This window comes from Schistocerca gregaria, chromosome 5 (assembly GCF_023897955.1).
Source record: "Schistocerca gregaria isolate iqSchGreg1 chromosome 5, iqSchGreg1.2, whole genome shotgun sequence".
Classification (NCBI taxonomy): Eukaryota; Metazoa; Arthropoda; class Insecta; order Orthoptera; family Acrididae; genus Schistocerca; species Schistocerca gregaria.
The window spans coordinates 483186685-483201297 of NC_064924.1; the positions used below are offsets into that span (position 1 = coordinate 483186685).

At 41.4% G+C, this 14613-nt stretch overlaps 1 protein-coding gene across 1 annotated transcript in view; it reads right to left on the reverse strand.

Annotated features, from left to right (window-relative positions):
• Window positions 1–2038: 2038 nt before the first annotated feature.
• The window catches only part of LOC126273391 (aquaporin AQPcic-like), a 45594-nt gene continuing 33019 nt past the window's right edge, over window positions 2039–14613 (reverse strand). The window contains exons 4-5 of the mRNA XM_049976944.1: window positions 12271–12351; window positions 2039–2523 (exon numbers count right to left, since the gene is read on the reverse strand). Coding sequence (XP_049832901.1) covers window positions 2377–2523; window positions 12271–12351 — 228 coding nt within the window. The 3' untranslated portion in view covers window positions 2039–2376. The remainder of the gene's footprint in view (window positions 2524–12270; window positions 12352–14613) is intronic.

The window sequence follows — 14613 nt, forward strand, 5'->3', positions numbered from 1 at the left end:
GGCTGCTATTCTCCCATGGAGACGATCATAGAGATGCTGGATGTAGTCCTGTGGAACGGCTTGCCATGCCATTTCCACCTGGCGCCTCAGTTGGACCAGCGTTGGTGCTGGACGTGCAGACCGCGTGAGACGCCACTTCATCCAGTCCCAAACATGCTCAATGGGGGACAGATCCGGAGATCTTGCTGGCCAGGGTAGTTGACTTACACCTTCTAGAGCACGTTGGGTGGCACGGGATACATGCGGACTTGCATTGTCCTGTTGGAACAGCAAGCTCCCTTGCCGGTCTAGGAATGGTAGAACGATGGGTTCGATGACGGTTTGGATGTACCATGCACTATTCAGTGTCCCCTCGACGATCACCAGAGGTGTACGGCCAGTGTAGGGGATCGCTCCCCACACCATGATGCCGGGTGTTGGCCCTGTGTGCCTCGGTCGTATGCAGTCCTGATTGTGGCGCTCACCTGCACGGCGCCAAACACGCAGACGACCATCATTGGCACTCTCATCGCTGAAGACGACACGTCTCCATTCGTCCCTCCATTCACGCCTGTCGCGACACCACTGGAGGCGGGCTGCACGATGTTGGGGCGTGAGCAGAAGACGGCCTAACGGTGTGCGGGACCGTAGCCCAGCTTCGTGGAGACGGTTGCGAATGGTCCTCGCCGATACCCCAGGAGCAACAGTGTCCCTAATTTGCTGGGAAGTGGCGGTGCGGTCCCCTACGGCACTGCGTAGGATCCTACGGTCTTGGCGTGCATCCGTGCGTCGCTGCGGTCCGGTCCCAGGTCGACGGGCACGTGCACCTTCCGCCGACCACTGGCGACAACATCGATGTACTGTGGAGACCTCACGCCCCACGTGTTGAGCAATTCGGCGGTACGTCCACCCGGCCTCCCGCATGCGCACTATACGCCCTCGCTCAAAGTCCGTCAACTGCACATACGATTCATGTCCACGCTGTCGTGGCATGCTACCAGTGTTAAAGACTGCGATGGAGCTCCGTATACCACGGCAAACTGGCTGACACTGACAGCGGCGGTGCACAAATGCTGCGCAGCTAGCGCCATTCGACGGCCAACACCGCGGTTCCTGGTGTGTCCGCTGTGCCATGCATGTGATCATTGCTTGTACAGCCCTCTCGCAGTGTCCGGAGCAAGTATGGTGGGTCTGACACACCGGTGTCAATGTGTTCTTTTTTCCATTTCCAGGAGTGTATCTCTTTTTCCAACAAACAGCTCAGTTCATACATACAATACCAGGAACAAAAATGATCTGCACAAGGACTTAAAAGCATTTACTTTAGTTCAAAAAGGGGTCCACTACTCAGGAACACCCATCTTCAGTAATTTGCCAGCAAACATAAAAAAATTTAGTTACAAATAGAGATCAGTTTAAAAGGAGCCTGAAAGACTTACTAGTAGCCAACTCCTTCTACTCCATTGGCGAATTTTTTAATAGAAACAAATGATGTGTTGTGTATATTTATACTGTTAGTATTGTTATTTCAGCTTAAAAAAATAAAAAATGGTGACATGTTCCACATCCACGAGGATCTCCTCAACACGGATCTATGGAACGAAAACTAATCTAATCTAATCTAAACCACATGCAAGCAGAGTTCTTGTTGGTCCCTGTTCTACCTGTTTCGAAAGGTATTGTGAATTTCTAAAATGCTGTATGATATTTCTTATCCGGTAAATTGGAATAAATGCTGAATGATGGAAGCAACTACAATTTGTGTGATTGTATTATCTTTCTCTGAGAACAGTCCAGAAAGATACTTCATAACAGGTTTATTGGGCAGCTTACTAATATTAATCCAAACTGTTTGTTCTGATTGTTGTGCAATAATTTATACATATTTTTAGGACTGACTTGCTATTTGATTTGATTTTATTTATTTACAAGAGTCTCATGACTTTCACACCACTTGCTTACATAAATGTAGCCCATATTCTGTTACATTATCATTGATTTTCAAATAATGAATGTTTGATGAAATAGCAACAAACAAACAAACTTGCAGTTTCACTGATGAAGAAAAGAACCTTCATACACTTTCTATTCAGAGTACCAAATTCAAAAAGAGATGCCAAGAACTGTTAAAGAGAGATAGTTGTGAATATATTTTATATGAAATACCCATCAGTGATTCTGAGTTTTCTTGTGATTATTAAGTGCCGCAAGGAATTCATGTAAATAGTAGTAACAGTAGCAGTTCTTTGCCATTCTGCTGTGACTTTTTGTTGGTACTTAAACAAGCTATACTTGTCCTTTGGGTATCATAACATGTATCACACATTCTTGGCAACAGTATCAGAGATATACTGGTTCATTCTTGCATGTTCATGCAGCACATGGGAGGTACATGTTTCATATACCATCCCTGCAGACAGTGGAAACTTCAACAACCCCAGCCTTCTTATGCTGAACAGGTTGTGAAGCATGACGATCTTCAAATACTGCCAGGTAGACTAGGGACGCCAACACTGAACCAGTCATGGGGCCAACCCAGTACACCTGTGTGCAAGACAAGTCGTATCAATGGCAATCATTGTTATGAAATGCAACTTCAATTGCAATAAAGGAGAATTGCACTAGCTGGCCATCAGTGATGAAACACATTTCTGAAATATATGTACATAGGAGCATGTTGAAACTTGATAAGATTGTGCATGCCTGATAAAGACTTTTACTACCTGCAGCAGTCAAAATAAGCATAGGACAGGTCGGTTTAAGCATACATGGCTATCAGGGTCCTCTGATTTGTTATTTCATCTATGGTACTTTAGGTGAATTCAAAATACTATGTTCAGCATGTCTGGGATTTACATAATGAAAAACAAGGACACTATAGACAAATACATCTCAGATAAGAATATCAGACAAATAAATTATATGCTCATCAATAGAGGTAGGAAGTAGTGATGATTAAATTGTCACTCAGCACGCTAACAAAAATGCCAAAGGTCATCCAACATATGCAAGAATGTAGAAACAATTTTAACGGCCACTCCTCTGAGAAATTTTAGTTTATTTTGCTTCATCTTTTTTTATATAAATGAAGAAATGAGTCATGTATTATCCTAATAGATACACCACATCTTCTTCAGTGTGTACTGAAATGAAAAAGCATTTAACTGCTGCTCTTATTTTATATCGAACAATGGAAACTCCACATACAAATATCAATAATGTAGGAAAAGACAGATATATATTTACCATAAAGAAGACACATTAAGTTGTAGACAAGCACAGTTAGAAGACATTTACACAAAGTGTTTTGCCACAGCCTTCATCAGTAAAAGAGAAACAGAGAGACACACACTGTTCATACACACAAGCAAGTATATCTCATCCACACATGACCACCAGTTCTGGCAGCTCAGGCTCGAATGCAGCTATCACATAGGATGGCAGCAGCAATTTGGTAGGGCCAGGGAAGAGGAATAGATAGTAGGGTGTGCATGGTGGGACAGAGGAATGCTGTCTGGTGGACTGTGGAGGGACTAGAATGCCAACAGGTGCAGCAGCAGGAGCTGGTGGAGCAGGGTGGTGGGGACTCAAGGCCAAGACACACTTCTTTCGTTCCATCACAACCTCAACATTTTCTCTCCCATCCACTGCACCAGGTCCTCCTGAACCCAGCATACCACGTTCCTAGACCTTGACATCCGCCTCTCTGATGACTTCATCCACACATCTGTCAACATTAAACCCACTAACCACTAACAGTACCTGCATTTCATCATCTTCATCCCTTTTACAACAAAAAATCTCTCCACTTCATCCTGGTTACATGGGGATGGCATATTTGAAGTGACAAGGACTCCCTTGCTCAGTATGCTGAGGCTCTTACCAAGGCCTTCATAGACAAACACTATCCCCCAGACCTAGTCCGCAAACAGATCTCCCATGCTATTTCCTCTGAGACCCCCCAATCCTCCCACCACTCTTAACAAATTCCCACAAAGGGGTGCCCCCCCTTCATCACCCAGTAACCATCTCAGACTGGAACAACTGAACCACATCCTCTGCCAAGGATTTGATTACCTATCATCATGCCCTTAAATGTGGGACATCCTACCTGAGATCCTTCCCTTCCCTCCTAAAGTGGTGTTTCATAACCCGCTCAACCTTCACAACATCCTAGTTACTCCCTACATCACTCCCAATCCCAACCCCTTGCCACAAGCATTGTATCCCTGTGGAAGACCCCACCCAGCACTTCCTATGCCAGTCCTGTTACAGGTCCACCCTACACCATCACGGACCGAGCCATGTGTGAAAGCAACCATGTCATTTACCAGCTTTGCTGCAACCTTTCCACAGCTTTTTATATTGGTATGACTACTAACCAGCTGTGCACCAGCATGAACGGCCACCACCAAACTGTGACCAAGAGCAAGGTACACCGCCCTGTGGCACAACATGCAGCTGTGTTTAACACACTTGATTTCAATGGTGCTTCACTACCCCTCCACCACCAGCTTTTCTGAGTTGCACTGATGGGAGTTATCCTTACAATGCATTCAATCCTCCCATAATTATACCAGCCTCAACCTACAGTGACATACTGTCTCCATACCCTCCACCCAACAGTTTCCACAGCCTCTGTCCCATCATCTCCTCCCCATTCTTGTTTCCCAGCCTCTTTGCTTGCTGTCCTCCACCAATGCATCTGCCCATCTTTCCCCACTCCTCTCCTTTTCACTTCACCCCCTCCCCCTGCACCACGCACTTGCCTGCCCCACTACATCCTGACACTGCACCTGTTGGCATTATTGGCCCTGCACACTTTGCCAGACATCATTTTGCTGTCCCCGGACTTGTTCCCCTGTCGCCCCACCTATATACTACTGTCCCTTCCCCACCCCTTCCACAGTGTTGCTGCCATCCTACTTAATATACCCAAGCTGCTGAAACATTGCACTTGACATTTGCATATGAAGTTGGCAGTGTAACAAGTGAAGAACGAGAGGCGCTAGGCATTCAGCGTGGAGTGCCAGCCAATCACAGCACAGTGAGCACTGCTGTTACTCATGTGTTGTGATGTTAAAGTTCCCGTGTTGCCAGCTTTGTTTAGTGAATTTGTAAACAACGTGAATTGTATGTTGTTTACTGTGTGGTTTCGTTGTACTGTGTTCTATATCGTTGTGACTTTTGTTACGTTGTGAGTTTACATACCTGGAAAATGCCACCAAAAAAGACTCCGTTCACCTAGTGACAATCCTTTGCGTCGAGGGGTGCTGCTAAACAGCCAGGCACTGGAGTTACTATGCAGAACTTGTGAGTTTTACGAGCAGGAGAAAAACTATGTAAGCATTCATGGACAGCCATCAATTCCTGCCGATAAAGTGGTGGAACGTACGTCGAAAACTCTTGGAATTAGTGCAAGAACTGTAGTAAGTAAGGGAGTATTACTACAAAACATGGAAGATACTGAAGTGAGCCATAATGATTCCGAGCTGTCTGGATCAAATAATACATTTTTAACGACCCCAGGAAAGAAGAAAAAGCATCCTAGTCCTATCACAGATTTAGATTCTTTCCAGACGGATGCAGTTCACAGGCATGTTTATGCTTACTACAGCAGAAAAGAGTATCCAACTGTAGCTAAGTTATTAGTCTCTTTAAAAGAAAGTGAACTCTTCAGGTGTGGTGAAACAGCACTAAAAATTGTGCTAAAAATATGGGTTTCCGTTACAAAACACCAGATGGATGCAAAGTACTGTTAGAAAGGGCACATATTGTTACCGCTCGAAGCATTTTCTTGCCCAAAATTGTGGGCAGAGATATTCTGGCTAGACGAAATGTGGGTTAATGCTGGGGAAGCTGTCAGTAAATGCTGAACGGATAACACACACAGCAGTAGCGGCCATCAGCTGTGGTCCTTGAAGGCTCCTCCAGTGGTTTTGACCCCGATGCACTTTTAGTTTTTAGATAAAAAAAAGATTGGTGATTACCATGAAGATATGGATCACACATGATTTGTTGAATGGTTCAGGAACCTTTTAAAACAATTTCCTGCCCCTACAACAATTGTAATGGACAATGCTCCATATCATTACGTGATACAGAACAAAGCCCCAACCACAAATGATCGGAAAGAAGTTATGGTGCAGTGGTTACAGGCTCGAAATATTGCAGCGGATGTGAGTATGACAAAGGTTCTATTATATTCTCTTGTTAAAGAAAATAAGCCTACGACACCTACATATGTAGTAGATGCAATTGCCAAGGAGCAGGGTCATAGTGTAATAAGGCTGCCACCATATCACTACCATTTCAACCCTATTGAGTTAGTATGGAGTGATGTAAAAATGTACATAAGGAGCAACAACAAGTCCTTTACAATAACAGAGGCGGTTTACTTTGTAAACTATGTACAGCATAGATTTTAAAGTACCAGTCGTCAGATGCTTGTTTTCTGTATTTCTTTGCTCCGTTATCGAAAGGGTGTGCATTGTTATGCTTGTATGTGCATTATTATATGGTTGTTTACTTCCTGTCATTGTAGTAGAACTAAAAACGAGTTTTTATATACTTTGTAATTGCTCAATCGCTTGCATTTATGAGACGGGATGGAAAACTGTATCATCTGCTGTGTGTATAGAGGCTGCGGTTGCAACATCGCTGTTACAGTATAGCCAGCCTAACTTGACAAAAAGTGAACTGTCAAGGGCAGTGTTTCGCCAGCATGGGTATAGTTCCATTCAGGTCTGAGTTGCCGAAGTTGGCAGTCATCTGTGCATAAGGTGTGCTTGCTCATGTGTATGAATGGTGTGTGTCTCCCTGTTTCTCTTTTACTGATGAAGGCTGTGCCCAAAAGCTTTGTGTAAGTGCCTTTTAATTTTGCCGGTCTTCAATTAATGTGTTTTCTTTTTTTATATCATCTGTTTATGTAGATTTTCTACAAATTAAATTGTGTTGTTTGAGTCATAAACATGTTAAATCATTTGAAGTTAAGTGTTTCACCAATCCAGAAGACAAACACTTTTGCAGTGAAAAAGTTAATACTTCATTCATTCAGTAATCTTATAAAACTAACAGTTGTGCCACTAATTTACTGCCAGATGATAAACTGAAGCAGTTGCAATACCAAAATGTTAATTTAGTTCGTGAAATTGAAGAGGCAACTCCAGTAGCCAGTGGAGTTAAACAGAATGTTAAAATATTGTGACTGAAGGTGACATGTTACTAGTAATAATATCCCGAACCTGTGACCCTCATATTTTAAATGTTTCTGTGTTGAGTACAGTAAATGGTTTTCAAAGGAGGGTGAAGAATGCAGCATTACGAATAAGTGGTTGACACAGATGACAAAAAGAAGTGAGACTGAAACCCAATGTTGTTGCCCAATTAACTCCATTCAAATTACATTGAAATAAAGAGACTAAGCCCCTCATTCAACAGTCAGATCAACAACAAGTGTGTGACATGCCTTCACTCTATGCAGAGAAGTTTGTAGTTTAATCCCTGACACTGTTGCAGAGTTAGTAGTGTGGAGCTTTGTGTCACCCTACTGCAGGGCAAATAGCTGCTATGTCAATAGCCTCTCTGACCAATTGCTATCTAAGAGAATGGCTACTGCAAAAGCAAGCACTAAAGATCTCACCAACAAGAACATGTTATAAAATAAGAATCACAAAATAGTAGTAGCAAAACTGTTATTCATTGAGCTTCAGAAAAACAGGTGAGTGTCTTGTGCAATAATGAACTGTATCATGCTGTGGCCTCTGTTAGCCATATTTTGCTCTAGTGAATGTGTGTGTGTGTGTGGGGGGGGGGGGGGGGGGGGGGGGGAGATTATTGTCTGCGAGAATGAACTGTTGTGAATGTGGAATTTTGTAATTTTGCTCTTTGTCCATTGGCTTCAGTTCCTCAGGTCAGGAATACTGCAAATCTCAATGGTAGGGCAATAGTCTTGTACTCCTGCTGCAAAAACAATTATGAACTAGTGTTTCCCATTTTAAAGATTGTGCTGTACCTATTTATTTAACAAAAGCCATAACTGAGCAGTATGACTAAATCTAATTAAAACAAACCAAATGGTCAGCCCAAGGTCATGATTCATTACCTTTAAGTGTCTTTCATTTATTCATCATGTCCTACAACTCATCAAGAAGGGAGAACATTCAGGGTATGCATTATGTCTTGGTACCCACTAACAAAAAACAAGTGAATTGCAGAAACATAATCTGTATAGTGTATTAACAATAAACTGTCACAATACCACTTACTGTTATTCATGCTTATGTCAGGCAAATTTAACAAAGTAAAATAGAAAGAAAGCTGCTATTTTCTTAAGAAACTGCTACCTCCTCGGTTATACTAATTACCTGCTTTTAAGCTCTTATTGGAAGCTTAATGTTTCCTGGGTTGCACTGGTATTTTACAAATAATATAGATACCCATATTTGCAAAGAAAGTCCTGTTTACTGAACATTACTACTTATCATGCAGGGCTTTGCTGATTGTCATGTAGCTAGCAGAACTTTTCAGTCCTTGAATTGAGATATTCAGATAAATTGTAAAAATAGTTTCTAATGGGGCACATTGTCAATTTTCTTTTTGAACTGCTAGAGAATTGCAGATTTTGTTAGATGGGATTTTGTTTCATAGCTTTGCAGCAGACTACATAGTTCCATATTTGTTGTTGTGGTCTTCAGTCCTGAGACTGGTTTGATGCAGCTCTCCATGCTACCCTATCCTGTGCAAGCTTCTTCTTCTCCCAGTACCTACTGCAACCTACATCCTTCTGAATCTGCTTAGTGTACTCATCTCTTGGTCTCCCTCAACGATTTTTACCCTCCACGCTGCCCTCCAATGCTAAATTGGTGATCCCTTGATGCCTCAGAACATGTCCTACCAACCAATCCCTTCTTTTGGTCAAGTTGTGCCACAAACTTCTCTTCTCCCCAATCCTATTCAATACTTCCTCATTAGTTATGTGATCCACCCATCTAATCTTCAGCATTCTTCTGTAGCACCACGTTTCAAAAGCTTATATTCTCTTCTTGTCCAAACTATTTATTGTCCATGTTTCACTTCCATACATGGCTACACCCCATACAAATACTTTCAGAAATGACTTCCTGACACTTAAATCTATACTCGATGTTAACAAATTTCTCTTCTTCAGAAATGCTTTCCTTGCCATTGCCAGTCTACATTTTATATCCTCACTACTTGGACCATCATTAGTTATTTTACTCCCCAAATAGCAAAACTCCTTTACTACTTTAAGTGTCTCATTTCCTAATCTAATTCCCTCAGCATCACCAGACTTAATTCGACTACATTCCATTATCCTCGTTTTGCTTTTGTTGATGTTCATCTTATATCCTCCTTTCAAGACACTGTCCATTCCGTTCAACTGCTCTTCCAAGTCCTTTGCTGTCTCTGACAGAATTACCATGTCATTGGCGAACCTCAAAGATTTTATTTCTTCTCCATGGATTTTAATACCGACTCCGAATTTTTCTTTTGTTTCTTTCACTGCTTGCTCAATATACATATTGAATAACATCGGGGAGAGACTACAACCCTGTCTCACTCCCTTCCCAACCACTGCTTCCCTTTCATGTCCCTCGACTCTTATAACTGCCATCTGGTTTCTGTACAAATTGTAAATAGCCTTTCGCTCCCTGTATTTTATCCCTGCCACCTTCATAATTTGAAAGAGAGTATTCCAGTCAAAATTGTCAAAAGCTGTCTCTAAGTCTACAAATGCTAGAAATGTAGGTTTGCCCTTCCATAATCTAGCTTCTAAGATAAGTCATAGGGTCAGTATTGCCTCACGTGTTCCAACATTTCTACGGAATCCAAACTGATCTTCCCCTAGGTCGGCTTCTACTAGTTTTTCCATTCATCCATATAAGAGCTTGCAAAGTCCACATGAAAATTTTTGCTGTGTCTATGTTTAGATCATAGTTCACCTGAAACTGAATTTTACTGTTAGGAACAGAAACCATTTAGGAATAGATATGTTGATGTGGGTATAAGAATTCCAAGATTCTTAAAAAGGCTTCTGTAAGATGTGCAGTTGTTTTCTGTACAAACACTTTACAGTACCGATTAACATGGCGACTGGAAATCACCAAAGTAAACGGAGAAAAAGTTTTCTATGTTCAGGGGAATGAAAATTAAGATCTCCAGACATCTACTTCTGTAAAGTTCAAAAAATTCAAAGTACAATTCAGGCTGTGGGAGTGCGAAAGACACATGTACATCATACTGATTCAGTCACAGCCCTGAGTTGGTTAATTTTTATGAGTATCCTGTCAGATGATTTGTTGATGAAGAAAAAATATTTGACAATGTAAAATGATGCAAGATATTCAAAATCCTCATAAATGTAAGTATGCACTTGAGGCTGAGACAGGTAATAAACAGTAGGACAGGAAAAGAAAAAGATGTGAGGCAGAGTTGCAGACTTTCTCCACTACTTTTCAAGCAGTATATTGAAAAAGTAATAATGGAAGTAAAATTAAGTTTCAGAAGGGGATTTAAAACTGAGGGTGAAAGGATAGCAATGACAGGATTTTCTGATGCGAATGTTATCCTATTTGATAAAGAGGAAGATTCACAGGATCTATTGAATTGAGTTAACACTGCTGAGCACACATCATGAAATGAGAATAAACCAGGAAAGACAAAAGTATTGAAGACTACCACAAATGAGATTAGCAACAATCTTATCATCAAAACTGGAGACTACAAAGTAGATGAAGAGAACAAATTTAGCTAACTTGAAAGCAAAATAATGCATCAAGGATGAAGCAAGTAGGACATCAAGCATAGGCCCTTAATCTGAGAAAACTATTACTAGAAGCATATGCCTAGAGCACAAAACTGGACAGGAATGAATCATGGACTGTGGAGTAACTGGAAAATAAGGAAGCATTTAAGAGATATATAAAGATTTATAAGGATGCTGAAAATTAACTGGATTAATAAGATAAAAAATTAGGAAGGTCTCTGTAGAATCGCTTTTGACCAAAAAGCCTTTTTCTGAATAAGACAAAACACACACACACACACACACACACACACACACACACACACACACACACACACACACACCATTCATGCCAACTCACTCACATGACCACTGTCTCTGGCTGCCGAGGCCAGACTGCGAGCAACTGCACATGATAGAAGAAGCAATCTAGCTAGTGGACGTGAGGAGAGTGCTGAGGCGAGGAAGAAGAGGGAAATCAGGGTAAGAGTGGGGGATGGCAAATTGTTGTTTGTGGGAGTATACAGGGAAATGGTAGGGGAGAGGGTAGGGCAGTTAGGTGCAGTTGAGAGGTTAGACAGGGGGTGGGGGAACAAAAATGTAGAGAGGTAAAGGACTGTGGACTGAGGGTGCATTAGTGGGAGAACAGAAGCCTTTGTAGTGCTGGTGTGGTGACAGGGAAGGGGATAGATAGGTGACAAATGAAGACTGAAGCCTGGCAGCATACAGGAATGTAGGGTATATTGAAGAGAGAGTTCCCACACATGCAGTTCAGTAAATCTGCTCTTCACACGAAGGATCCAGATGGCACAGGGTGTGAGGCAGTAATTGAAATGAAGAATGCTGTGTTGAACAGTGCACTCAGCAACTGGGTGGTCCAGTTTTTTCCTGGCCACTGTTTGTCTGTGGCCATTCATGTGGATAGGCAACTTGTTGGTTGTCATGCCCATGTAGAATGCAGCACAGTGATTGCAGTTTAGCATGTAGAGAAGGCTTTTTGGCCAAAAATTTACTTGTTCAGCAGTATTTTTGTTGTGCCTGTCTGTGATTCAACATCTTCACTGTATGGTGAGTAGCAATCTATCCTATTCGTAATATTATCATTATTTCATCCTTAATTTTCCATTGTTTAACTAGAAGAATAAGTAGGATGATAGTACATGTATTAAAACACCAGTAAATAACTTCCACGGCACTAAAGAGAATCATAGAAAGCAAAAATGATTAGGCAAGACTAAAATTAGAACATATACCACAAGTGATTATGGACATTAGGTATAAAGATTACTTTGAGATGATGGTTTTGGTACAGGAGAAGAAATCACACTTCCCATTGCTCTCACTCTAATGCTGGACAGTTCTGGTACTGCAGTGGTACAGTCAACTGGATTTGGCAATAATGTTTCAACTGTATATCAGTTATGAAATTAAGTGTACTGTTTTGAGATAATTTATATAAAAACATTGATTTGGAAACAAATGTGCCTGTTTATTTTTGAAATAACACATGCAATATAACTCACCCAATGTCCATCCCAGATGTTGTGCCAGATGGCAGGACCAAAACTGCGGGCTGGATTCATGCTGCCTCCAGTGTAATGGCCCTGCAAAGTTTGCAGCCAGCAGATGCATCATGGAAATACTTACAGAAGCACTCAAAAGAACCAATAAGGACTGTAGCTACTAGAATACCGTAAAGCTTGTGTAGAGAAGAGACAGAAATGCTTCCTGGACTTACGCAGAACATAGTTAATAAGGTTGCGCAATTATTAAGACAGTGGAGTCACGTGCAGAAGGAGCAAGATACAAATTTCTCATTGGCTATCATGATTTAGGTTCCTCCAAGAATGCCATTTTCTCTACCATTGTTTTCGAGTAAAGCAGATTTCGAATGTTCATTGACATCACTGTAAATGTGACATTCAACTCTAATATTCATTTTTTCTCTTATGTGATTGTGCAGATGGTGCTAAGTGAAGTGGAAATATTAAGAATAAGGCATTCTCCCCATCACTTTGTATCAAACACTGATCATGAATGTAACAGAAATATTTGTTCATGGAGTTTACTGAGAAATAATTGTTCTCAAACTTCTTCCCACCTTTTAACATTTAAGCACAGTCAAAACAAAGTTTATATGCAATTACGCATACAGTATGGATATAAGTGGGGAGTTAATAACTTCTTGGAGACTGTATATAAATGCTGTATATTAAATCTGAACCATTTTCAGTTACAGAAATAAAAATTTATTTGATAGTTGGCCAACATCGGTTCACCAAAAGCTCTACAGAACTCAGAATAAATTTTAACTGTCATCAAGAAATACATGGGTCTGGGGAGAGGGTATAATGAGTTCTACTGTGTAGAAACTCCTATCTATGAAGTGTACATTATGTTGCCAAATATTTTCAAACATTGGAGTATAATTGCTCTGTGTAATGTCTGATTATGCATTAGTGAATAAGTAAGCATTACTACAGTGCGTCAGCATAGTAGGCATACCATGAAAAAAATCACAGCACCAAAAAATAATTAATGTAGAATAATGAAATATCAGGAATACATTTGTCTGTGTAACATATTTAAGTGATTAAATAAAATAGAAAGAAACTTCCACATGGGAAAAATATATTGAAAACAAAGATTCCAAGACTTACCAAGCGGGAAAGTGCCGGCAGACAGGCACAATGAACAAAACACACAAACACACACACAGAATTACTAGCTTTCGCAACCGATGGTTGCTTCTTCAGGAAAGAGGGAAGGAGAGGGAAAGACGAAAGGATGCGGGTTTTAAGGGAGAGGGTAAGGAGTCATTCCAATCCCGGGAGCGGAAAGACTTCCCTTAGGGGGAAAAAGGACAGGTGTACACTCGCACATGTGCAGATGGATATGTGTGTGTGTGCGAGTGGTAAGTCTTGGAATCTTTGTTTTTAATATATTTAAGTGATTAACATTACAAGATGACAGGTTAATGTAAGTGTGAGATAAGCATCGCAAATATGGAATGCCTGTACATTAATAACTGGTGTAACTGCCAGAATGTAGTGTGCAAGCATGCAACTGTGAATACATTGTGTTGTACATGTGCCACATGTCAGTTCGTAGGATGGAGTTCCATGCCTATTGCACTGAGTCAGTCAATACAAGGGTGGTTAATGCTGTGTGTGGATGATGCTGGGTTGTCATCCGATGATGTCCCATATGTACTTAATTGGAAACAGATTTGGAGATTGAGCAGGCTAAGGAACATGTCGACACATTGTAGTGCATGTTGGGTTACAACAGCAGTATGTGGGGAGCTTAATCATGTTGGAAAAATACCCCTGGGATGCTGTTCATGAATGGCAGCACAACAGGTCAAATCACCAAACTCACATACAAATTTTCAGTTAGGGTGTGAGAGTGCTGTTGCTCTCATACAAAATTGCACCCCAGACCATAATTCCAGGTGTAGGTTCAGAGTATCCAGCATGTAGAAAGGTTGGTTGCAGGCCATCAACTAGCCTCTTCCTAACTAACACACAGCCATCACTGGTACCAAGGCAGAACCAGCTTTCATTGGGAAACACAACAGAGTTTCACTCTGCCCCCCAGTGAGCTCTCACCGGATGCCACTGAAGTCGCAAATGACAGTGGTTTGGGGTCAATGGAATCCACACTGTTGGTCATCTGGCTCGAAGCTGCTCTTGAAAAAACCAATTTATTACAGTTTGTTGTGTCACTGTAAGTGCCAACTGCTGCTCATATTGCTGCTGAATATGCAGTATGATGCACTAGAGCCATATGCTGATCATGATGGTTTTCCCTCTTGGTAGTTCCACATGGGCATCCAGAGCCCAGTCGTCTTGCTATCGCACATT